This window comes from Pelobates fuscus, chromosome 11 (assembly GCF_036172605.1).
Source record: "Pelobates fuscus isolate aPelFus1 chromosome 11, aPelFus1.pri, whole genome shotgun sequence".
NCBI lineage: Eukaryota > Metazoa > Chordata > Amphibia > Anura > Pelobatidae > Pelobates > Pelobates fuscus.
The window spans coordinates 99,889,430-99,916,807 of NC_086327.1; the positions used below are offsets into that span (position 1 = coordinate 99,889,430).

Genomic DNA, 27,378 nt, shown 5'->3' on the forward strand with positions numbered 1-27,378 from the left:
AGACAAAGGGGGAGCTATATGGTTAGATCCAAAATATATTGAATATCCCACCATTACTGAGTTCTATCTATCAAATTAGGTACCATTTTGCAACGCAATGATACCAAAACCGTTAATGATATTTTAACATCTTTATTGTCTGCACCTCCAAACAATATCTAAAAATCTGATTATTTGAATGCTATTAACACAAAACAAGTCAAGTTTGAACTCTGCAAGAGAAAAAAAAACAAAATAAGTGAGAACGAGGTCATCCTCTCCCCCACCCCAGCAACAAGCTAGTAAGTGGTGTTACAGGTTACGTCTCACTTAGCCAGATAAACAGGAGTCCGCATTCCAGAAAGAGCTCATTCACCTAATGAACAGCTCCAATTAAAATGCACAGCCCCCAGACCTGACCAGACTCCGATCATTCCATAAAAATTGCCTAATCTTTATCACACGATTGCAAACTTGTGCTTAGAACCTAGACATACAGTGAAGGGAGAGCTACATGCTCACACTTCTCATTAAAGATGAACTCAAAGCACCATAACCACTACAGTGCATTGAAGTGATTATAGTACTAGCAGGCTGCAAGCACCACCCCTGGTCCTGCGACAAACTGAGTGATCAGGTGACGGGCTCACCCTATCACTCCCATCCAAATATGGATGAGATTAATAATGTCAAGTTACATTTCTGCATTATCTGTACAGCAAGTGAGGAGCCAGGCTACAGGAAGTTGGTTTAACAAAGAACTGACGAACTACAAACTCAGTCTACCCTTTCCACAATTACTGGAATGGGCTGTAGAGGCTATGGTACTTAGACTGCAGTTTCAAACTAGATAAGATATACATTACACATACTCCCTTAACTACCATGCACAAGTGAATTTACAATAAAAACAAATTCGTAAAAATTACAGTATCAAATATCTTTTACAATTGGCTTGCTTCAATTCTTCTGACACCGTAGATGGGCAACCTTGCTGTATTGTAAAGCTCATACTAAAATGTAATAACGTACGTTTAAAAAAAAAAAAAATGTATTATACCGTTTTACTTTAGATAACCGTGGTTGGCTTGGCTCCCTGAAAATGCGACATGCATGCACCTGCCACCCCGCATCACCAGTAATTGAAATTGCATCTCCGGCGCACTTTCAGATCCATCCCTGTGCCACATCTCCTTATGACGTGAACTGTGGTGATATTTAAAAGGAGATCTTAAAGGAACACTACAAGCACCATAACCGCTCACTGCAGTGGTTATGGTACCAATAGTGCCTTGCGTCCCTCCATTGTAAGGCGACATTCCCTCTTTAACCGTGTTGACTATTTACTTGGGGTCCGTTAGGCATCGCTCCCGGTCTCCACTTCTATCGCGGGAAACCTAGAAAGGATTACCTGTTGCAGGGCTTATCTCGGAAGAGCCAAAGTAAGCTAGTGTTTAAAAAACGTCCAGCTCTCCAGCGATGGTAGTGGTGGAAAGGAATGGTGCCTTAAGATATCCCAGGTAATAAGTAAAACCATTCTGAAACTGTTTCAACTACTTACAACAGGGGGGACTGACAGGGCACTGCTTACACCATAACCACTGCAGCAAGCTGCAGTGGATACGATGCTTGGAGTGTTCCTTTAAAAACTGTACATAACTCCACAGGGGTTTTTCAGTTCCTACGTGCAGAGGTTTCAGTGGTTAGATGTTGTTGGCATTCTAAGGCTATGTACAGTTTTCTTTTATTTAAGAAAAAATAAATGAAAAAAAAGTTAAATAAGTGTTGCTTACATTTTATAAAATTAAAATATAAAATTTAAGAACATCTAAAGAGTCTGTAAACCGAAGACAGAGTGCATGGAACACATTTGTTGCAGTCAGTGACAGTGTGTCTCTTCCTTGCAGCACTTCCTGCAAGTGGTAAACAAGTGTAATGATGTCATTAAGAGCTGGCTGACCTGCAGATGAACTCCGGGCTGTAAATGAGAAGGAAGGTGCCAGTTCCCTTCTCCCCTGCTACATGTGCGCATGGACTAAAGTGACAGAGACAAACAGAAAAAAGGCACAGAACCATAAAGTCATTGGATGCCAAGGCATTGATGTCTTACAGAAAGCTTGTCATTTCTGTTTTGTAAATGGCACAATTAACTCTGGATGCAGGATATAGTAACAATGTGTCTGGTGACTTCATACAATCTGCATTGTAATCACACAGCAAGACGGCATGAGAGTGATAATCAGGGGTAAGGTAGGCAACCTTCGGCACTCCAGGTGTTGTGAACTACATCTCCCTTAATGCTTTGCCAGTATGATGGCTGTAAGTAGTCCACATCAGGAGTGCCAAAGGTTGCCTACCCCGGGATAGAATATGACCAGGTTGCACACACTCAATTATACATTTATCCTCATGGGTGCAAGTCACTTATCTGGACCCATCCACAACAGGAAATATGTACAGTGGCATCCAAGAATAAACAGCTCAGCTATTTTTTGTGTGAAAATATTGATCCCTTTAATGGGTCATGGTTCAAGCCCTATATAAGGTTCTTTATCCCACCATCTTATAAAAATTAAATTTGCTTAAAATTTCACCAGTACGACGAATACTTTTGTATTATGAAAATAACATTATAATTCACATATTTAGTGGACGGCAGAGTATATTTAACCACAAATGTCTAAATATTCCACAAGTGCAATGTTCTGAAAACCCTTGTAAATATCCAAATCTCTTTTCCAGCCCCGCACAATACAACATTTACATCATGGGAGAAGAACAAAGGGAATGAGGTTTTATCACTAATTTGCTATTTGTTTAAAAAGCCTAATTCTATTGATCTCTATTAGGCTGCAAACAACTTACAGAGTCAATTTAACAGCATTGTTTACATGAGCACACTGAAGTATTGCTCTTACATTGACATATTGGAACCATTTGTTCTGGAATGCCAGATCAAATGAAAATAAGTCTCTATTAAACCACCATGTTGATTAACTGTAGGATTCAAAATTATTTAGGTTTTCCTTTAACGCAGTGAAGGAATTAATATATTGTATATACTAGTAGTGTATAAGTCGAGAAATTTTAGTCTTAACCTTAATTTTAAAACGCAGAGTCGACTTATCCACGGGTGAGTGCTAGTTCGATAGAATTTTGTACAACGTTCGGGAGTCGAATGTGGGGCAATTTCGACTCCCGAACGCAGTTCTCTTAGCTGGTCGGGAAGTCTAACAGGCAGGGGTACACGTTTCAGCGGGGTTCGCAGGCTTGCAAAGCCGACATGTACCACTGTCGGCGTTCGGGAGACAACACGTGCGTTCATGGCCATCCAGTGAATGGCGGCCACCCAGTGAATGCTTGTTTATGGTTAACAGCCAGGGGTGGTCGGTGATTATGAGGTGTTAACAAGGGGGACCACACAGAGTCTGTTTGGTAACCGAACAGAAGCCGAACAATTCCATTCGAATAACGTACCCTCGATTTATCCACGAGTCATAGGATATTTCACAATTGTTGGTCAAAAAACTGCACTCCACTTATACACGAGATTGATTAATTTATAGACGAGTATATATGGTAAGCATTGCATCTGCAGACGGCTCTCCAGTTCTGTGATAGATTATAGACCAAGTGCATTTATAAAATAAAATTTGTTTAACAGAGTTATTTTCCATATTTGTCTACCTAAAAAAAAAAAAAATGCACCATTTCATTTTTAAAACACCCAGGACATCAACTTCATAGCTCATCATGTAGCAATGGACTACATAAATGGAGCCAAAGTTACAGGTTTCTATTGAACTGCAATATGTTACATGGATCCTATTGGGAAGACAGGAGCAGACAAAATCAAAAGAGAGTGGGCTTTAAGTTCAAGGACTTGTCAGGCAGACCATAAACGCTTCAACTAAGATAAGGCATGTCTGCAGGTCTCACAGACACAAAGATAAGCCTTTTGATGTTTTGTGGACAAATTGATCCCTGAACACAAATTCAATATTTCTGGCTAGGAGGCTTTAAAGAACTAGGAGCCAGTAAGATGTTGGATAGAGTAGACACATGACAGATGTGCATTCAGAGTTCAGTAAAGCTAAACTTTTGGATGACCTGGTTCATTGTATTTTTAAATACTGGTGTGATTTGACCAAGAAAAGAGACATCTCAAAACATGCATTACACCAGGGGGTTGAGAGACAGTATGCTTTATAGGATCAAGAAAATCTGTATGAGTGAAACATTATACCTAAAAAGTTCTGTTAAAAATATTAAGAATTGTATTACAGATACAGGTTTCGACCTGATAATTAAAAAAAAAAAAAATAATAATAAAAATAAATTATAATATATACTGAAGGATCTTATTGTAACACTCCTTTAAACATTGTTAGGGGATGGCTTTAAGCCCCGGATGTGGCCTTCTATAGCCCCAAATCTGTTCAGGTGGTGGGATACTAGTGAAGGAAGACAGAAGAATAAAAATGACAGGATTGGGGGTGAGGGATTTAAGACTTCAAGGTTTAATGGATTGCATTGAGGAATAGCATGGATGCAACCTTATGGAAGGAGTTATTGCATTTTAATATGGGCTGAAGTTTAGGAGGAGTTTTTAGAAGTTAGCAACTTTACACTTGAAACCTCAAACATTCTAGTGCTCATTCCTCACTGGTTACTTAGGCTGAGGTCATGTTCAGACGTATTTTAAACTTTGCACATGTGTAAGTGATGTCATCACACAGTTTTAGCATTTCCAATAATCACACATACTTTGATGCAGCGTAATTTAATTAAATCAATATGAATAATAACTGCACAACTGATTTTGGTAACACAGCTGAACATGTTAGGATAAGATCAGTTATATCCAAAAACGTGCCAAAGCAATGTTCGTCTATGAAAATGTTTCTGCTAGAACTATGTGACATAGCAATCTATTCAGTAACCGTGAATTGTTGCAACTTAAGAAATGAGTTGCAAAATGTAAGCAGAAATCAGAGGTGGTTAAAAAAAAAATCTCTCACTTGGTATCTTGGCACACATATTGAAAGTTGCCTGACATGTACTGATCCTTTAAAATGCTAATAAAGGCTTACAAATTTGACAGACTCCCCTTCTTGTCCAGAGTGCACTCACCCACCCACTGATTTCCTTCGATGTTAGCAAAGCCGGAATTATTCAAGGAATAGAATGAAATTAACAAGTGAAAAGACTAAAAAAATTTAAGCTTTAAAAAAAAAAAAAAAAAATCAATACATGAGGAGCATATCCTTTTAAAAATTGGACGACAAAAAAAAATAGAAAGCTAAAAACAAAAAATAAAAAAATACCCCATTGGTTTAAAAGTGTGACAAGGCAGAAACTTTAACAATGACAAATTACATGAAATCTAGCTCCCAGTTTGCAAATTCAACTTGAAGGGTCCCAGAGGAAAGATAGATAACGCAGTGAATATCAAATTTTTTTCCAGTCACATATGCACGATTAAACTTAAACTGAATATCAATTGCAAAGCATTTAATATAGCAAATTGCATGATACAGTTTAAAATAAAAATGTAGTCTAGCTAACCAACACCGACGTGTGAAAGTGCTGTGCTAGAAAGTTCATTCTTGTTCAAATTGCAGCCATCGACGTTTAGAGAGCCATTTCATGACTAATTTCCGTAATGGTATTTTTATAGACAAATAGTCTTCAGCAGTTGATAAATTGATAATTCAGCAGTTGATAATTCAAACAGGATATAGTGTGGAAAAAATGGGGAAGGAAAAAAAAATCAATATTGTGCATAAATTATTTAATATTCTAGAAAAGAACCCTTGGTAATATTAATGGAACATAATTGGACAATATCCAGATAAAGTCAATCTTGAAAGTAGTGAGCAAAAGATACTTAGTGACCGAGCATCTTTTGTACTAGTGCAGGTCAGACTTGTTTTTTTCAAGCTAGGTTTGACTAGGCCCAGCCTTAGACTTTTAGGTGCCCTGTGCAAAAAATCTTCGCTTTATCAAAATGAATTATTTAATAAAAAAAAATTAACAAATAATTCCCCAGCAATGGCACCAGAAGCATCAGTCTTAAAATGCCACATTGATCATCAGAGACTAATGTGCATTGCCGTATTTAAACTAGACAGCCCTTTTGAGGCATTCTGGAAAAAGCTGCAACCCAGACATCTACTGTCGATCTCACAAGCTCATACAGCTTACTCACCTGAGAAGTCGTCCTGATGTCTTCGGGACAGATACGTGGTCCTTGGCTCACAGGAAGCATGCTTTAGGTGGAGGCGATGCCGCAACGCAAAACAAGGTGCAAATAGGCCTACTTGGAAGATGAGCCCTGGGGTCTCCAAATGGGCTGTCGTGGGCAGACGTCCACAGAAGGCAGCTTGGGTGCAGTCTCCCTGTCCCCTTAAATCTGCAATATGAAACATTGCAGGGCTAACTTCACCTCTAGTAGCTGTCATACTGACAGTTACTAGAGGCGGTTCCGTGGCACAGACAAAGTAAAACTCATTCACCTGATACTAAAGCCCCATAGGAAAGCATTGACTCAAAGCTTTCCTATGGGGAATTTTAAATTTGAGTGCATAGAGGACTTCTCCTCTAAGAGGAGCATTGGATTGGACCCTCACAGAGGATGCAGGGTCTCTCCTCTGTGACATCAGAAGACAGGTCAATAGCACCAAGGGAGCCTGTGTGGTGCAATAAGTTCAAACATAATTTAAAAAACAAACAAAAACCCACAAAAACCATAAACTTTAAAAAACAAACAAAAAAAACAATAACATTTTTTTATACCCGCGGTGGGGGTACTTATCGAGAGCTAGGGAGAGGGATACGGTAGCATTAGGAGTACAGATTTGTATTACTACTGCCATAGTGCTCCTTTAAGCCAAACATTGTTTAAAATAATAATCCATCATTAAACTGAAGAAAAAAAAAACACAACTGTCTCAGTAGCACAATATGAAATACATAGTTTGCCAGTTTAACCCTAATCTCCAATCTGACACCTAAAACCAGTCACAATGATAGATTCCACTAACCATTGGGCACTATTTGGATGGATAAAAACAGAACTACATTCTGGTAGTTTTTCGTTTTGTTTGCAATCAAAAGCTAAAACCATGTTACTTATTGAATGTTTATTTAAGAGAAACCCTGAATACTTTGAAAAATCCTGTTAGTTTTGTTTGATAATGGAAGAAGACCTCAGGCATCCTCTACTGGACAATTAAAGAACAGCATATTTAGATTGGAAACACATGGAATACTTTGCAGGATAATCTACATTAAAAAAGTTACAAAACTGGAATTCTATAGGAATGTATTCAAATGGATTTTGGGGTCTGGGATATAGCAAACTGAATTGTCAATGTCCATTGCATACATGCATGTTAATTCAGAGAAAGAAAATCTATTTAATTTAAAAATTTTAAGTATTTTACAAGGACACATGCATTTATCTTTCTCTTCTTTAAATATCTCCCGGGGTAACGAGATTATTATAATTTAGAGAAAATTAAAGGTTTTAAATTACTACCATAGAAAAATGTTCAGAATGCACAAGATAGCCAAGTCCCTTTTAGTTGGTTAAGATTATCTTTTGAGATGACCTTTAAAGGGACACTATAGTCACCAAAACAACTTTAGCTTAATGAAGCAGTTTTAGTGTATTGATCATGCAGAGAATTTAGCATTGAAACGTCAAAGGCATTATCTTATACAGAAAAACTGCTTTATTAAGCCAAAGTTGTTTTGGTGACTACAGTGTCCCTTTAAGGGAAATGTAAATATCAGACTACAACTTTTTGCGACTTAGAGACAACATTTTGTGAGGACATGAAACAGAAAATAATATCTTGCATTCACTTGCTCAGCAAACTGCTGACAGCGCGTTTCTAAACAAAGTAATTACCCCTGTCACTTCTCATGTTGAGTCATAACACTGAAAATAAGAGAAGAGCTGCTTGTTGTAGCTCACGTTACAATTCAAAAAAAATCCTGCATTTAACACACTAGGGAAGGATAACCAATGTCTTAACGAAATACTTGCAATGATCATCTTTATCCGTCGACTAGCAAACCCAAGGACATCCAATGTCTCTTCAAATGGAAAAAGTAACTTGAAAACATTCTATAAGACTATATCACTCATTAAAGGGATACTACTTCTAAAGCTTGGTGATGTCACAGGGGGGAACTATGCCCATACAAGATATTGTACAGTGTATGCATGCCATACAAGCTGTCAGGGACTCATTGTAGCTCTCTCAAAGCTATGAGAGCCCATACTGCAGCCACATGCATGTAAGCCACAAATGAACTAAGTGACGACAAAGCACGAATGAAAACTTTTTGGCATGGAGACAGAAGATGCAATCCAGCCTGTTCAATGAAAACTGAATATCCCAAAAACTCCAGGGGGTTATAGCTAGGATTACCATATTAAGAAATGCTTTCCTATGGACACTTTGAATACGCGCGCGGCATTTGCCGCGCATGCGCATTCGGCTCCAGTGACGGATGGGGAGAAGAGGTCACCAGTGCCGAGGGAACCCGGCGCTGGATTAAGGTAAGCTGCTGAAGGGGTTTTAACCCCTTAAGCACCACGGGAAGGGACTTTGAGGGTGGGGGGACCCTCAGGGCACTATAGTGTCAGGAAAACCACTTTAGATCTCCACCACTGGCTGACGTTGGTGGGGAGGAGAGTGGGCGAGGCCTGACCCGAGGGACATCGGCGCTGGATTGAGGTAAGTGACTGAAGGGGTTTTAACCCCTGCAGCACCACGGGAGGGGGGTATAAGAGAGGGGGGGTGGGCACTGCAGGAGCCTATAGTGCCAGGAAAACGGGTTTGTTTCCTGGCACTATAGAATCCCTTTAAGCATTGGAACCGTGCAATAATTGTTGTAAATGGTCTGGATCCAAAGTCCATGTGAAGGAAAGAACAAAAACAAACAAACAAAAACAGCATTGCCTGCTGTGAAGGAAGACATTTCACTACTCGCTGTGAAAGTACGTTTACAAGCTTGACAAGTTAAAATTCACACCCCCATATTTACTACTAGAAAAAAATTGCAAAATACAAGGAATGCATATTATTTTATTAAGATGTTCACTATTCAGTAATTCCGTTAGGGAATGTGTGTGTGTATGTTTGGAGTTACTAATTAAAGATCACAAACTAGGGTGTGTTTCAAATTATTGTCTCCACATGCTTTCCAAATGCACAATGTCCCTTTATATCTGTGTCAGCAGTACATGTGGTGAACCAACAATACACATATTCATGTAAAATAAGGTTAAAGAATCCACCATATTTCCTGAATGCATTAAAGGGAAACGATCATTTAAAAATAATAATTAAAAAAAAAAGTTACTAATCGTTTAAATTGCCATTGGTGTACATTATTTAGTGCAGCTGCACTAAAAAAACAACTGGTTTCACTTTCAAAGAGATGTAATTTACCTTAAATAATTGTATCTCAATCTCTAAATTGAACTTTAAATCACATACAGGCGGCTCTTGCAGGGTCTAGCAAGCTATTAACATAGCAGGGGATAAGAAAATCTTAATTAAACAGAACTTGCAATAAAGAAAGCCTAAATAGGGCTCTCTTTACAGGAAGTGTTTATGGAAGGCTGTGCAAGTCACATGCAGGGAGGTGTGACTAGGGTTCATAAACAAAGGGATTTAACTCCTAAATGGCAGAGGATTGAGCAGTGAGGCTGCAGGGGAATGTTCTATACACCAAAACTGTTTCATTAAGCTAAAGTTGTTCAGGTGACTATAGTGTCCCTTTAACTTGAATGGACTGATTAAAGCTTCTAAACTCGACCTAATGCAAATGGCATGGATTTGCACATGCCAATTTTTCATTTACATATAAAAGCATTTTTTTGCAGTGACTTTGTATAATTCACCTCCACCCTAAGTTATATTATAGAAAGCTAGAGGTTTTCAAAATTAAACACAGACCGTGAACAGTCAAATCTAGAAGTCCCAACTCCCCAAAGAAAACTAGTAAGAATGTGACCACCAGATGATTTAATAAACCAAGGTGTTATATATAATGGATATAGGGTTAAAAGCACAGGGTGAAGAATAAATTCAAGAATTGTCTTCCAAATGGCATCACGGATAAGTTGTGATGCAAAAAGCCCACCCCAACAGTCACGATGTTGGTGCAACAGTCCTGCTTCCACTGAACCATCCACCCATTCAGGTCTCATTCCTTCCAATGTTGGGAGGTGTGATGCAAGGAGGTCACTGCCAAAATGTAATATACACCATTATTTAATGATCCAAGAATTATTGGAAAGTCACTGTGAATTTTAGGGACTCTTTTTATTCGCATTCATGATAATTCACAAGTAAACAGGCTGAGAAAAGCCAGGGCTGGCATTTTCAGTTTGGAGTGTATTTACATATATTTGTAGGAGAGAAATTGCTGCCAGTGCATATTGACTTCTTGTATAGGTGAAGGCTCTGCTGCTAAGTTTAAAAAAAAATAATTTTTTATATATATATATATATATATATATATATATATATATATAATTTAAATATGTTTTTTATATATTCCCCCCCCCCCCCAAGGGATAGTCTAAGCACTACAACCACTTTCTTAATCTTACTCCAAATAGCATGAACACTAATGATTTGAAGTGCTCATGGTGTCTGGAGTGCTGAGTTCACTATGAAATGTTGCACATAGAGATAAACTTCGCTGTTGCCAGAGGTCTAACTCCACCTCAGGCAGCGTCATTATGTGGCTAGTATTAATTCAGTTTAAATTTGGCATCTGACGACAGCATGTCAGCATACTGTTACCAAACAGCCAGTGGCAGCATGCCCTCCCTATGTGCTGCTCCATCAGCACCCTGTCCCAGACCTTCCTCTACCCTCCGGCAAGGGGGAGTGATGTCAGTCATAGAGCATCAAGCTGCAGGGATAATTTGGTTTAAGAACTGGGAAAACACAAGTTTTTTTTAATCTTTAACTTGACCAAGCTAGGAATGGTTACGTCAAGCAAACCCGGTGTTTTCTTACAACACTGGTTTCATGGTTGAAGTAACCCTTTCAAAAAGTGAATTTGTGGCATAGATGCTGCCCCTGGAGTCTTACAAATGAACAGTGCCATTTATTGTTTACATTTTTCATACATCTATTGGCTGTAAACCCGCCACTTTGGATTTCAGAAATAGATAAAAAGAAAAAAAAAATGTATGTACAGTCTGCATTTAAAATATAGTGATGTTGAACACTGTGTGCATCCAATAAGTCTACGAGAAGCATTGGTTTCAATGCTTCTCATTGAGAAGTATTGCATTGGCAGATTGTGGCAATTGCTGTGCATGCACTGTGTCCTCACTGCTTCTGACAGGACAGATATTAACAGGACTGGTGACTTCACAATAGAGAATGCAGACTCTTGCAGTGTTGGAATAATGGTTTAATGTCTATTCTACAAATAAAACCACACAAAAGGATCAGTGAGCTACATGTGTAAGGTACTTTGATTTGTCAGCTACCACAAGATGACATACATTGACTCAGTTTGACCAAGATTTTATCACATACATTATCAGTCTATTTGAATACATGACCTCATTTAGTTGCTCCATAACCAATGCTGATTTTGTATTTCAACTGTATGTAGCCAACTGTAGATCCATCAACTAAATTGGTTTAAAGGGAACAGACATTTTGAATAATTACAATTTAAATATTTCCTGTTCTCAAATCTATTTGCCTTTCCCATGACTCCTTGTTCCTGTAACCTGCGTCAACTTGGAATATGAGAATGATATACTGGTTTCAAAGCCTAAGGGCTATATAGCTTGCCCTAAATAAGAAAGGCATTATGTGAAATACAATTTGATGTATGTGAAAACTCTTGTCTGGGCTTTTTGATGGGGCAGTAGTGATATCAAAGTGTAGCTATTATTATTTAAAATATGTATGTACAATTTGTCATGTTAAAGGAAAAGAAGCAAACAAAACCAGAATTAATGTTTTATTTATGCTCCTGTGTCAGAATTAAAAACACACACAAATTAAAATGCCACAGTTACTACTTGAGAACTATGGTGTCTTTTTTAAGCCTGCGACTGTTATCTGCATCTCTTGGATTTAGCACATTCACATCTGTCAAAGCAGCTTAGCAAAACTAAGCCAATAAGTGTAGGTTTCAGGTAATATGTACAAAAACAGCTATCAATGGCTTGAGTGTGCCCAAGCTTCGCTATAGGGTGTAAAAAATAAAAAAAAAATTAAAAATTAAAAAAAAAAGAAAGAAAACCACACATACATCCAGTGGTCATCAGTAATAATTACTTGCATGCTAAACGACCATTTATCTTTTAGATAAACAAACATGGACAGTTTATAAAGTCAATATTTATGCTGAAAGGAAAGGTTTAGATGGGAAGACACTATTAAAAAAAAAAAAAATCAATCACAATGTTTATTTAACACCACTTTAGATCTAATATAATATAATATAAATATCCAATAATGAGGAATAACTAGCTCCCTCTAGTGTTGAAAATGCAATCTGTTAATGCAAAAAAATGAAAGTACAAAATATCCAATAAAATGTGGTAACTCTCCTTCCAAATATGGATCCAGCAAGATCTCAAAGTTATTGGTCTTGGTTTTAGACTTTTGAAAGACCGAGGAGGTCAAACTGTTGCCAGGTTCCCCAAATAATGAATTGAACAGTCACCTAAAATTCACTGCACCCTCAACTGACCACACCATAAGATTTGCCTATGTACTACGGTCTTCATTATGGCACCCAGTAATAGTAATTGTCAAAGATCAGCCCTGTCAATGTAATTTCAATTTGGCTCGGTTTTATTTTATTTCCAGTAAAGTAACAGACAAGGTCCCCATTTTAAAGAGAACAATAAAAAAAAAGGCTACTCGTCCTCTAATTACACACACCATTTTCATTCAGGCGTAGGGGGTCTACCAGGGGCTGGAGGAGCCTGTGAAGGCACAGATTGGCACAGCTCCATCACACATTGATATGATGTCATAACCCTGTGCCAGCAGTAAACAACATGCTAGCCAGTGAGAGACATTTGATGCTAGGGACACAGACATTATGTGCCCCCTCCAGTCAATGTAGACCACCATACACAAAAAAAAAATCAATTGAAAAGTATGCCCCCATCATTTCCTCCAGAATAATGCAGTTACACCCCTGAATATCTTGTGATTGCTGCATTATTAATATGCATGGTTTTGTTTACGTTCCATAGAATGTAAATATGTACAATCCAATCACATGCTAGAACCAGGATGCTCTCATATCTGTGAACGTTCCAACCAGCCTGCATCCCCATAATAATTACTATAGCCTGTACTGTGAACTAATTCCCAGCTCATATCAGTGGGCTTTTGATTTTAAGACTCTCTTAATGGGATCCAATGCTCAGCGCATTATAAGACATACAGCTCTGCCTTCTGGAACCTCCTCGAAGACGGAATCCTCCGCCCAGATCTATTTGTAGAAGATCATGGGGTCATAACTCACCTGACTCCTGGGCATGTAAGGAATCTAGATTACACCCCTCTCACAATTAAGAATGTCACAGGAATCTAGACCCCATAACCCCCCGTTTCCCCCCCCCCAAAAAAACCAAACATATTATTCTCCCATACATCCAGTCAAATGATTATTAATTTATCTGAAATTGATTAAATACAGATTTATTTACGACCTTAGTAAAATAAAAAAATTATGGGAAATCACAATCCTCAGAAATTAGCCTTTATATAATGTCCCCCCTCCCCCCCTTAAATTGAGAATAGTTGTCATGCCATGTTATTACACTAAACATTTTTATATCAGTTTAACCCCTTAAGGACCAAACTTCTGGAATAAAAGGGAATCATGACATGTCACACATATCATGTGTCTTTAAGGGGTTAAAGGGTAACGTGTCTTCTCTTCCTCAACTTTTAATACAATCACCATGGAAACCGATAGAACGTTCATGCTGATTGCTCCACTTGTTAAACTCTGCCCTAGAATTGCTCTTTATAAATAACCCACTCAGTGTCCCACTTCCATCACACGTAGGGACCTGGCTCCCAGGGTCAAAGGATAAGACACTATTGCAAAACCCAAATACACAGCAAATGCAGACATTGCTCCCTGGCCCATGCAGAGTACTTGCAAACATATCTACAGCAGCCAACTAGTGTCACTGCAGAGAGAATACCTCCGTAACCCTTTCATTGCGTTACAGTTCTGAAGTGACACTGTTGCAGCCTGGAGCATTATGCCTCAATATATTTGGATCAAGTCTTACAATACTTTTCTTATCCCTATTAGTGCGTTTTTGTATTTTATTTTTAAACTGTGTTTGTAACTTGCACTACAACTGCTAATTTGTTTTGTGAAGGGTACCTAGATCTGTAGCAGTTGGCACAAAGCAATTGAGGAGGGGATGGGGTTGTAAAATTAGATCTGCTATAGTATGCTGAGGTCAGTGGTGGGGGAATTTGCCGTTGGGTAATGTGAATATAAGGTACAGTAGATCATGGGCAGTTGGCCAATGTATAGTACAGTAAATATAGGTCAGCCCATGGACTGACGGGAGCAGAAACATTCACTGAATACATACGATTGATCAGGGACAGTTGGCAAAGGAAATTTGCAATAGAAAGTGAATAATTAAGATATCAACTAAAGTAGACCCGGGGGGTAGTTGGTAGATTCAACAGAAACAGGTTCATTTTAAGGGAGGGCAGTTGCATGGTACAGTATATATACAGCATTTTGTAAGTGGAGGTTGCAGAGGATTTAAGACAGTTAGTAGGTGGACATCAAGATTATGTTGGCTGGGGGTAAAGAAGAAGTTCTTACCTTTTTGGCACCTTGCTTGGCAAACTCCCTGGCCAGGTGGCGCCCGATGCCCCTGCCCCCGCCGGTGATGAGAACGATGTCGCCTGTGAGCTCCCTCTGCCGGCAGGGCAGCACAGTGCCAATGACAGCTTTCAGCACCGCAAACAGCATTTGGAAGGGAAGCAGCAGCAGCCTGCACAGGTTCGTCAAATCCATGCTCACCTCCCTTCTCCAGGCAACACAGGGACCCTTCTTATCCGTGCAGACCCCCACTTATAAACTTCACCATCCACTCCTGGGGTAACCAGACGCCCACCTCCCCTCCTGCAAGCAGTACTCTGTCTTGCACCCAGATCACATCCACAGCAAGGACCTAAGGAGGGATTGGGGGGTGAAATCCTAAAAATATCAGCTGTGGAACTGGGGAGTCCCAAAATATCAGCACAAACCTGAAGAGTCCCCAAATATCTGAGATCAGCTCACCCCAAAAATAGTGCAGACTCTCCACCTCAAAAAATAATAATACAGCAGCTCCCCCTGTGCCTGTGTGCACTTTGGAGGAAATGAACCAGTCTGTAGCTCTCAGTATCACAGCACCCAGCTCATAGCTATTCTTAGACTCAGGAAATTGCCTAAAGCAGATAATGTGATTGCCAAGACCTACTGGATGGAGGTCCCTTTAATTCCCTGTTTGTGGTCAGTGTGGCTGCAGCAATGCACAGTGCGCTCCCTACAGACAGAACCACTGCCGCTTCTCCCTGCACACTGACGGCGCCGGAGACTTTTATACCCCATTAAGCCTGATTGACGGATAAAGTGTTAGGGATTTCTCACTACTGTGCATGTGAGCGGCTGTTGCTTTTAGTCAGTTCCCTCCCCCCGCCCTCCCAGTGCTGCCACTGCACAACACAGGAGACACACACACTCCTTCCTCCCTGCCTCACTCTCTGTCCTCACTCCCACTCTGCCTGCTTCACTCTCCTTCCTCACTCCCACTCTGCCTGCTTCACTCGCACTCACACTTTGCCTTACTCCCACTCTGCCTGCTTCACTCTCCTTCCTCACTCCCACTCTGCCTGCTTCACTCGCACTCACACTTTGCCTTACTCCCACTCTGCCTGCTTCACATTCACTCATACTCTGCCTCACTCTCACTCCCATTCTGTCTGCCTGCTTCACTCTCACTCCCATACTGCCTGCCTTAGTCTCACTCCCCACTCCCATTTTGCCTGCCCCACTCTCACTCCAAACCTGCTTGCCTTACTTCCACTCTCACTCTGCCTGTCCCACTCTCACTCTGCCTGTCCCACTCTCACTCTGCCTGTTCCACTCCCACTCTGCCTGTCCCACTCTCACTCTGCCTGTCCCACTCTCACTCTGCCTGTCCCACTCTCACTCTGCCTGTCCCACTCTCACTCGAACCCTGCTTGCCTTACTTCCACTCTAACTCTGCCTGCCCCATTCTTACTCTCCCTGTCCCACTCTCACTCGAACCCTGCCTGCCTCTTACTCACCCACTCTGCCTGCCTTACACCCCCCACCACCTTTTCTCACTCTTTCTGACTCTGGCTCTGGACTCACTCCCACCCTTCCTTAGGGCTGTCTGTCTGCATGAAAAGACTTGATCTTAGCCACGTTTAGCTCACTGGGACTCAAGACCTGGTTTAGGTGTGAGGTGTATAATATTGAGGAGGAGAGCCAAAAACAATAAAAAGTCAAACATTAAAAAAAGACTCACTTTTCTCCCTCCCTATTAAAGCTGGGACTGGAAGAAGAACTTAACCCTGACAATGCCACCTGGGGACAGAGAGGTGTATGATTTATTTATGGGATTAATGCTTACAGTTCCAGCGGGTGTAATCCTAGATGATGAACGAAACTGGCTATTGTAAAAGTCAAAATAAATAAAATAAAAAATCCATAAACAAACAATCAAAATCAAGGCAATGGTTATTTATATTACTCAAAGCTGGTTTTGTTTTATGCAGTTAACTCTTACAATGCCAGTGGGTATAGAGCCCTTGGGAATGAGAGAGGTGTATAATATTAAAAACAATAAGCTGAAGACAAAACTATAAAAATAATATAAATACAATTTACAACACATTAACTATTCCAGTGCCAGCGAGGGTGATGCGAGGTGTGTTTACAGTTAGAAATAAATTTAGACAAATTTATAAAACCATAGCAATAGATAAATACCCAAAGTTTGGAAGGGTTACAAAATGTATCCCTTGTATTGCCAGTAGGTATTGATAATGGGGAAGCTATGAAGTATGCCACACACATCTAAATAAAATCGTTTTTATTTGATCCAGAGACTGAGGCTTCAATTGGGAATTAACCCTTGCAGAGCTTGTCCTGTAGACCTGAATGATGTGCTCGATTTGTAATAATGGAAAGAAAATATAAAGACAAATCAAGATTATAATAGTGATATATATATATATATATATATATATATATATATATTTCCACTTTAAGAAAATATTGGAACTGTAATATTGAATTACCCTTTTGGTATACAATAACTGAAACCTGGATTATGTTTATGATTAATTATGGCCTTGATTTCATATTTTTGGAATGATTTTAATATTTTGAAAAATGTTTTCCCTTTTTTTTGATATATTGATTTTTTATTATGATCGACATTATTTTTTTCTTCAAATATTTTGAAATATCATTTTAGATGTTTATCTAAAAATTGTTAAGTAACTAAAAAAGCCAATTCCAAAAATATAAAAAATCAAGGCCAATATTGGATAGGAGAAGATAAACATTTAAACTACCTCCTAAAACAATAGATATTCTTACTCTTATGAACAGTAGCCCTAATCACCTCTGCCCGCCTTTTAACCAAAATTAACAGTTGGAGTAAGTGCTGGCCTCTTTCAGGTACCATAGCTACTACAGCTCATCGAAGTGATTGTGGGAAAAAGAATCTGTGGGCATATCACATATCCCTTTTTTTTTTTTTAGCTATTTAAAAAAATAGGCATTCTTCTGGCCTCTACACTGTAGATAACAGGGAACATTATTTTACAGGGACATTATAGTCACCCAGACCACTTCAGCTCAATGAAGTGGTCTGGGTGCCAGGTCCCTCAGGTTTTTACCCTTCACATGTAAACATAGCAGTTTCAGAGAAACTGCTATGTTTACATAGCTGGGTTAATCCAACCTCTAGTGGCTATCTTCCTGACAGCCGCTAGAGGCACTTCTGCAACGTTGGATGCGAAATTCGCATCCAGCGCGCAAAGCGTCCATAGGAAAGTATTGAGAAATGCGCGGGCCACTCGGGAGCTGACATCGGCGGGGGAGGAGAGGTCACCAACGCCGAGGGAGCCCGGCGCTGGATTAAGGTAAGTAACTGAATGAGTTTTAACCCCCTCAGCGCCATGGGAGGGGGCCCCCAAGGATGACATAGTGTCAGGAAAACGAGTTTGTTTTCCAGACACTATAGTGATCCCTTAATGTAATTCTTCATTATCACTAATGTGCACTGAAAGTTCAAACACTTACTCAAGTTCACAATGTACGGATACAAACAAACTTTCTCTGTTTAGGAGGGACAGTCCCTACTTTGGGCCCAAATGCCTCACTTCTGTCCTGATGTCTTTAATAGGAGTTCCATATTGTTGTTGTGTCTGAGTGTATAACAAAACTCACAGTATCATGTCTTTAAACTACAATAAATGTGTTTGGAATCAGTCTGTGTAAATAAGATGCATTACTCTTGTTCTAAATAAAATTTTAGTTGCATAAATTGTTATTAGTAAGTCACCTAAAATCTCTCAGAACAGTCCGGCTCCCGATCACACCCCTAAAATTAAAGCGTATCTCTCTGTCCATTTGAAAAGTTGTTTAGTATGTAGATATACTGTATACACTTTCAGAATTCTAAGGTGAAATCTTGTCCCCTGATATAGACCATTCAGTTTTGTTTGGAAAAGAAAATTCAGGAATCAGGATGGATTCTGTACAACTCTGCTCACTAGTTGCATAACTGCCTTCCTACCCTTATCTATTTGGCCATGTCCCTAGCATAGCAGATCATACAAGGCCACACTTTAACGCATGCTATATAGATTACAGTCAAGGACAAGAAACGCCTGTTATTGGTGTTCTTAAAGCCAAACAACTCACATGGTGCCCAGCCATTCTTCTAAACAAGATTTCGATACAAGGCAGCTGTAATTAGAATGTTTCCCTGTGTATCGTAAACTTTGCCCTTATTTGCAAAGTAAAGTGTTAATGTCCTTGTGCTTTCTGAAATCACACAAGCTTCATTCATTATGTCATTCAACTTCATTACCTGTAGTGTTAAAAGTCAAACATTTAGATTACAAGTAAATATTTCTCACTGTGATGTTTGTGTTTCCACTGAGTGAAAAGTAGTCTATGCCTTTTAGGGTCAGAAGTCATGCCAGCACTGATAAATAGATTGTTCTGCCTTGTGCTAATTTGCATTTATGGGATATTTAATGTGAAAATAAACGTGTGTTTATGTTTTTGTTTTTCTTTTGTCACTGTTAATGATTTAGTTAGCATTAACAGCTTGTTTTGCCAACACAGTCCTTGGTCTCTTGATCAGTAGAAGATTTTTTTTTTTTTTTTTAATGTTGGATCGTCAAGAAAAAAGGATATTCAGAAAAAAGTGCTTTTCGTCTCTTTGCATACTGTGCATTATCTTAAAAACATATAATCCTAATTGAAATGGAATGATTTATTGAAACGTTTACCAACTAACTCATTCACTAAGCTTCAACTTGTGAGCGAAAAACCTTTTTAAATAACAATTGCCAGGGGATAATGGCAAGACTTTCTTAGACATAGAGAAAGCTTGTTCAAGCAGGGTTCTCATCAACTTATTGTTCCTGTCAAAATCTGTACCAGTTTGTCTCATTCATTGTTAAATTCCCTCCTTTCTTACATTGATAAGTTGGCTTTATGTCAATAATAATATGCTTAATAAAACAGGAAGAATATATAATTCACAAATAGCCACTTTTTACAACAGTTGTGTGCAGAGGGGAATCTTTGGGCAGCTTTGATAATTACGATGAAGATGCAACAAGATGCAATCATCAAAACTGGATCACTGAAAGTGGAAACACGTCACCTTGGCTAAATAACATAACTATTTGTGTATGGTATAAACTGTTTAGCTCCATCCAGACTTGTTTCAAAGATACAGATTGATGGCAATGGTATAATAGTGCAGGACTATGTGCCTTACAGATGGTAGGCCCTGTGGGTCCACATTTACATAATTAGAATGCAATATTTGCATAATAATCGTTACTAAATATGTGCATCTGATTAAAGTCAGTAACTAATTTAAAATGTATAATAACAAAAGGATAATATGCCCTATCACAGAGCCTGTACAACTTGTTGTTCCACAAATATAAATTAACTTTTAGTTTATTCCAACAACATGTACAGTCAACAGATATCACCTTTGGAATGAGCTGAAACAGGTGATCATCATCATTAAAATAATAATAATGTATATCTGTACTGATTACTGTGATGCTATTAATTCAGCTGGGATTGCAATAATTCATATTGCTCTGGAGAATTAAGCTCTGGGTCATATTGATAGTGTTGGAAATTCAAGGCAAAGCGGTTTTCCTGACACTATAGTGCACTGAGGGTGCCCCCACCCTCAGGTTCCCTTCTCCCTTGGCTCTGATGGGTTAAAACCCCTTCAGCAGCTTACCTTAATCCAGCGCCGTACTCCCTCGGGGCAGGTGACCTCTCCTCCCTGTCCGACGTCAGCTCCCCCGTCCGACGTCACTGGAGTGGAATGCGCATGCACGGCAAGTGCCGCTCGCGCATTCAAAGTGTCCATAGGAAAGCATTTCTCAATGCTCTGCGTGATGGAGGCAAAATTTGCCTCCAGCGTCGCAGATGCGCCTCTAGTTGCTGTCCGGAAGACAGCCACTAGAGGCTGACTTAAAGGGACACTCCAGGCACCCAGACAACTTCTGCCCATTGGAGTGGTCTGGGTGCCAACTCCCACTACTCCTAACCCTGCAAGTGTAATTATTGCAGTTTTTTTATAAACTGCAATAATTACATTGCAGGGTTAACTCCACCTCTAGTGGCTGTCTACTAGACAGCCACTGGAGGGAACTTCCTGCTTCATAGCACAGGAAACCTGTGCTAGAGCGTCGCTGGATGTCCTCACGCTGTGTGAGGACCTCCAGCGTCGCTCAAATCCCCATAGGAAAGCATTGAAATTCGTTTTCAATGCTTTCCTATGGGGAGACCTAATGCGCATGCGCGGCATTTCCGCGCATGCGCATTAGGTCTCCTCGGCCGGTGGGCGGGATCAGTCTCGCCCACAGGCCGACGGAAGCACAGAGAGGAGCGTCGCGGAGGAGGAGACAGCGGCGAAGGACATCGCTGCTGCCTCAGGTAAGTCACTAAAGGGGTTTTCACCCCTTCAGTAACTGGGGATTGGTGGGTGGGAGGGAGAGGGACCCTCCAGTGCCAGGAAAACGGATTGTTTTCCTGGCACTGGAGTTTCCCTTTAACCCCAAATGTAAACATAGCAGTTTCCCTGAAACTGCTATGTTTACATGTGAAGGGTTAAAACCTGAGGGACCTGTCACCCAGACCACTTCATTGACCACTTCAAGTGGTCTGGGTGACTATAGTGTTCCTTTAAGGCTGAATGGAAGGAGAGCTGACTTGGAGAATTATTTTAATTTTGCTATTTTGGCCATACATTTGAAATTCAATTTGAATTTTTGACAATTTTATTAGGGCTTTTTGGTAATCGATTAGAGGCTGCAAGAATTGCAAAGCTAGAAATATAACTGAATAAAAGATTTTTCTTTTTCCAATTTGGATATTTTGACATATAATTTGCACTTGTCTGGTCAGTTTCTGGCAATTCTCTGTTTAGCAAATAACCCCCGATGTACCTAATAAGATTTCTACTAAGTGTGTGAATTACCAGTGAATTGGGTATCCAAAATGTGGAGGCCTGGGAGGGATTATTACACCATTAGCACTAGCGTAAATTATAGGGTACATCTGTAAGGCACACAGCCCTTAGTGCTTAGTAGTGCAGCCTGCCCTATGAAAGAAGTGTTGAAGGTGTCATGTTTTCCATTGCTACAGAAATTTCCGTGAAGCCAAAATGATACATCATTTATTTTTTTAATTTATACTTCATCATTTCCATTACATTTTATTGCTGGGAAAAAAAGGGTAAATGCTACGTTCAAATACTTAAAAATAAAAATAAATCAAGGCTTAATTGTTTTGGTTGTCATCAGAAAATCTCATTTTTATAAAAATTCTAAAGTGCTATATTTAATTCTTATTATTTGTATTTAGAAAACTGGGTGACCTTCTTGAACTTCTTGAAAAAAAAAAAAAAATTAATTTGTAATTTTTTTTCTATTAGTTACCGCTAATCGGATATACAAATTGAAATTGATTGCGTTTTTTCAGCTCTGGGGCTAGAGCATTCTGTTGATGGTGATAAATGTAGGTTTAAGTGTGGTTTGTTGTTACCTTTGTATCATAATTGTCCCCCAGGGTTAAATTGGAAACAAAAGAACATTGTGACCTCCTAGGGGTACTGCTGATTAATCAGATCAACACAGAAAGGTCACTCTTTAGTAGGGTTACCAGATGTCTACTTTAAGGGGAGATGGTTACTGAAAATACAAGGCTACTTTAAAAAGCAATGCTACCCTGCAGGGTGCATTTTGTTTAATATATAAACATCTTGCCTCAAAGGAAGAAACTAGTAACCCCTTAACCTCTTTAGGACCAGATATACCAGCACTTTGAAAATAGCAAGTGATTTACCTGACCCTGGTCTCAATATGGTTCATTTGTAGCAAGACAGCTATTAATTGGTATGCGTAAATTAAAAACTGATCAGCCTATTTAACTTTTTGTTGTTTTATATATTTATAATCATTTTTTTTTTATTTGTTGTGCCATAAAATGTGAAGTCATATCTAAAATAATTGAGATTTATTAATTAAAGAAAATCTATAGTCCTGAAAATAATAATTTTGTTTTGGGACTATAAGTACCCTTTGATTGCTGTGACCTCTATCCACCCCCTTTGCTGATGAAAAAGTTAAAGGACAACTATAGGCACCCAGACCACTTCAGCTCAATGAAGTGGTCTGGGTGCCAGGTCCATCTAGGGTTTCAGAGAAACTGCTATGTTTACATTTGGGTTAATCCAGCCTCTAGTGGCTGTGTCATTGACAGCCGCTTGAGGCGCTTCCGCGCTTCTCACTGTGATTTTCACAGTGAGAAGACGCCAGCGTCCATAGGAAAGCATTAAGAAATGCTCTCCTATAGACTGACTGACTGACAATGCACGCGTGGCTCTTGCCACGCATGCGCATTCAGCCAATGATGTCAGAAGGAGGAGCAGAGTGCCCGGCGCTGGAGAAAGGTAAGCATTTAACCCCTTCCTCCCACTTCAGCCCGGCAGGAGGGGGGTCATGAGGGTGGCAACGAGTTTGTTTTCCTGGCACTATAGTGGTCCTTTAAGTTTAATCATGTTTACACCTCTTCTGCTGCAGCCCCACTCTGCCTTCATATTCCTCACTCTCGTTCATCCAATGACTCTCCATACTTTTTGACAATATGTGCATGCGAAGACAGCTACTAGAGGTGGGTTTAAAGGGATACTATAGTGCCAGGAATACAAATTCCTGGCACTATGACTCCCCCTCCCTCACACCCCCGCCAGTGTAAATCAGGGGTTAAAAAGGCTCTGCGCTGGCATTAGACCTCCACATAGAAAAGAATTGAATGAATTGAGTCAGATACCGGACCAAAGGTCCGTTTCAATTCAGGAAGCCCTCTAGTGGCTGTGTGGTAGATGAGCTGAAGTGGTCTGGCTGCCTACAATGTCCCTTTAACTTTGCAATGAAAACATTACAATTTCTAAAAACCGCAATGTTTTACACTGCAAGGTTAAAAACTACAGAGGCACTGCACACAAACGAGGTGGCCCGTAGTGTCCATTTAAATAGTGAGCTGCTGTTTACCTGTAGAAATCTTAAATTTAGGCCACAATAATTAAGTAGGAGTTCCAAAAATGTGGGCGATCACCACAGCTCACGGGTCAGTAAATAAATTGCATTATCTCATCGGTTTCAGACAAATGGTGGTGATTTCACATTTATATTTAAATGTATGTTCCCGGCAAAATGCCAGATGGCGCCAATGATTCATTGTGCTCAACTCACACAAGTCACTGATGTTTTGTCTATTCTGTGTACAAACAGAGAGAGACCTTGTGAAATAAACGGTTATTCGGAGATGTGTTCTGCTTTATGGAGCAAGTAACACACTGCTGTGCTAGCATTAGGGGAAGCAGCTCTGTGTAAATCTATTTTTTTACAAATGAATCATGAAAGCCTTTGCACTTCTCCTTTTTGCCAGGCATTACAGAATACAAAGCAAGTTCTAAATACATGATGGTTTAGGCCTAGAATTATAAAATTGTGACATTTTTTAAAAACTACTTTTCCTTTATCCAAAGAAAAAAATGGTCTGGGTACCAAATTGTTTGGGGCATCACAGAAAATCCAACATACTTTGTAGGGCAAGGGCCTCAAATAAGTACAAGCAGGCCTAGAAGTACTGGTTTAATGCTCTCAAACTAATTATATCAAGAGTTTAAATTAATTAAAAGAATTAAGTCAGAGTTTTCAAAAGTAGCCATCTTTTAGTGATTTTACATGAATACTAAATGATGCAGAGCGCTGATGGACTCTATTAGAGGATAATCAGATAATTCCAGTTGCTGCTTACATTTCGTAGGCTTGTACTTTCTGTGGGACAGTTCATTACATGGACCCCATAAAATTATACTCAATTGGTAAACAATGGCCAATTAGCAGTCTGAGATCCTGCAATAATGTCCTATCGGGAAATGTAATGGGGTGCCTATCTAAACGGCTTTAAACATGTGTTAATTAAGTATTAATTTATGCACGGTTGCGTCTGGTGTGTACAATTTAAAGGAATATTATAAGCATGAAAACAACTTTAGCTTAATGAAGCGGTTTTGGTGTATAGGTCATGTTACTGCAGTCTCACTGCTCAATTCTCTGCTATTTAGGAGTTAAATCACTTTTGTTTCTGTATATGCAGCCATAGCCACACATCCCATGGCTGTGACTGACACAGCCTGCATGAAAAAAATTGTTTAATTTTCACTTAGATGTTAACTTGTTTGAGACATTTTTATCTCCTGCTCTGCAAATTGAACTTTAAGCACACACAAGAGGTTTTTGCAGGGTCTTGCAGGCTATTAACAGAGAAAGAGTAGTGATGTCCCGAATGGTTCGCTGGCGAATAGTTTCTGGCGAACATCGTATGTTCGCGTTCGCCACGGATGGCGAACATATGCGATGTTCGGTCCGCCCCCTATTTGTCATCATTGAGTAAATTTTGACCCTGTACCTCACAGTCAGCAGACACATTCCAGCCAATCAACAGCAGACCCTCCCTCCCAGACCCTTCCACCTCCTAGACAGCATACAATTTAGATTAATTCTGAAGCTGCATTCTTTTTTATTTTTTTATTATTTTTTTTTGTGTTTGTGTTTATTATACATTATCCTCCATAGCCAGTAACCTGTGTTTATTATACATTATCCCCCCCATAGCCAGTAACCTGTGTTTATTATACATTATCCCCCCCATAGCCAGTAACCTGTGTTTATTATACATTATCCCCCCATAGCCAGTAACCTGTGTTTATTATACATTATCCCTCCATAGCCTGTAACCTGTGTTTATTATACATTATCCCCCCATAGCCAGTAACCTGTGTTTACTATACATTATCCCCCCCATAGCCAGTAACCTGTGTTTATTATACATTATCCTCCCCATAGCCAGTAACCTGTGTTTATAATACATTATCCCTCCCATAGCCAGTAACCTGTGTTTATTATACATCATCCCCCCATAGCCAGTAACCTGTTTATTATACATTATCCCCCCATAGCCAGTAACCTGTGTTTATTATACATTATCCCTCCCATAGCCAGTAACCTGTGTTTATTATACATTGTCCTCCCCATAGCCACTAACCTGTGCTTATTATACATTATCCCTCCCATAGCCAGTAACCTGTGTTTATTATACATTATCCCTCCCATAGCCAGTAACCTGTGTTTATTATACATTATCCCTCCCATAGCCAGTAACCTGTGTTTATTATACATTATCCCCCATAGTCATTTATCGTTGGACATAGGCAGCATGATGTCTTAGGCCGGCCCAGAGAGTGAGTGAGTGAATAATATAATATATATGTTCAGAAACATATTAGTAATATATGTAAATCGGGTTCATGCAAAGAGGGTGAAAAGGTATTAAAGAAAAACACACTTATTGCATCAAATTTACAAAGCCAAACTTTTAAAAGCTTTCCTCATTTCTTTCTCGGGATGAGGAATATATCGGTTGTAGACTGAGGATTTCCATCTGCCCAATCTTTTAATAATATGCACTAGAGTGTCAGTGTTGAAGGAGACAGAAGCTGCCCCTATTCTAAATGAAAGACCCAAGACATGGATACAACCCAATCTTAGGAGAAGTGTTCTGATGTAGAAGATGAATTTAGCCGTAGTCCGAGGGATTCAGTGAGAGTAGTGGTGAAATGTGTGTGGCATGACTGAGTGTGGGTAAGTAAGAGTCAAGTATTTTAACTGGGCACTAGTTCTAGGTGGGATAAAGTGGTATAGCGGATGGATGAGTAGTTTGGTTCGTTTTAGAGGTTTGTAGAGAAAGTATATAGTGATCATGATTTTTAGCGATATCCAATATTTTTAAGGTGGTCCCAGTGCCACCACTCATATCTGGTGTCACAATAGCTTGCATTTAAAAAAAAAAATAACAATTTTTTTGACTGTAGTATAATAGCAGTCAGTTTCCTTCACACGTGTGCGTTTCAGGGCCTGCCAGGGCACAGTGCCACACCAGTGCCACTCATATCTGGTGTAACAGTAGTGTACATTTAAAAAAATAAATACAGGGGGCTTGTTGTCACCTTTCGGGGACCCTTGTTGTAGGTGGCTGGGTGGAGGAAGAGACCTTCAATGACATCAGTGAGGACAAGGAGCGGGACATGGCTAGCTTGGTATCCAACCTTGTGCAAATGGGGAGTTTGCGGTTGTGCAAATGGACTGTTTGCGGTGCGTTAAACTGGGAGTTTGGTCGGTCACTGTGAAGCGGGCGTAACCCTTACACTACCTGATCGATACAACATCATACAACATCATACCTGGTGTTTTAAAGCACGTTATTCCAAACAATTTAGGAATGTTATGTTATGTTATGTTTATGGATTAAAACCAGACTCTGCATCAACTATGTAATTTTCCATGGGAGTTTTGCCATGGATCCCCCTCCGGCATGTCACAGTCCAGGTGTTAGTCCCCTTGAAACAACTTTTCCATCACTATTGTGGCCAGAAAGAGTCCCTGTGGGTTTTAAAATTTGCCTGCCTATTGAAGT

At 39.6% G+C, this 27,378-nt stretch overlaps 1 protein-coding gene across 1 annotated transcript in view; it reads right to left on the reverse strand.

Moving 5' to 3' along the window:
- DHRS3 (dehydrogenase/reductase 3) overlaps positions 1–15,691 on the reverse strand; it is a 29,598-nt gene extending 13,907 nt beyond the window's left edge. Inside the window, exon 1 of the mRNA XM_063435966.1 lies at positions 14,866–15,691. Coding sequence (XP_063292036.1) covers positions 14,866–15,060 — 195 coding nt within the window. The 5' untranslated portion in view covers positions 15,061–15,691. The remainder of the gene's footprint in view (positions 1–14,865) is intronic.
- Positions 15,692–27,378: the final 11,687 nt, after the last annotated feature.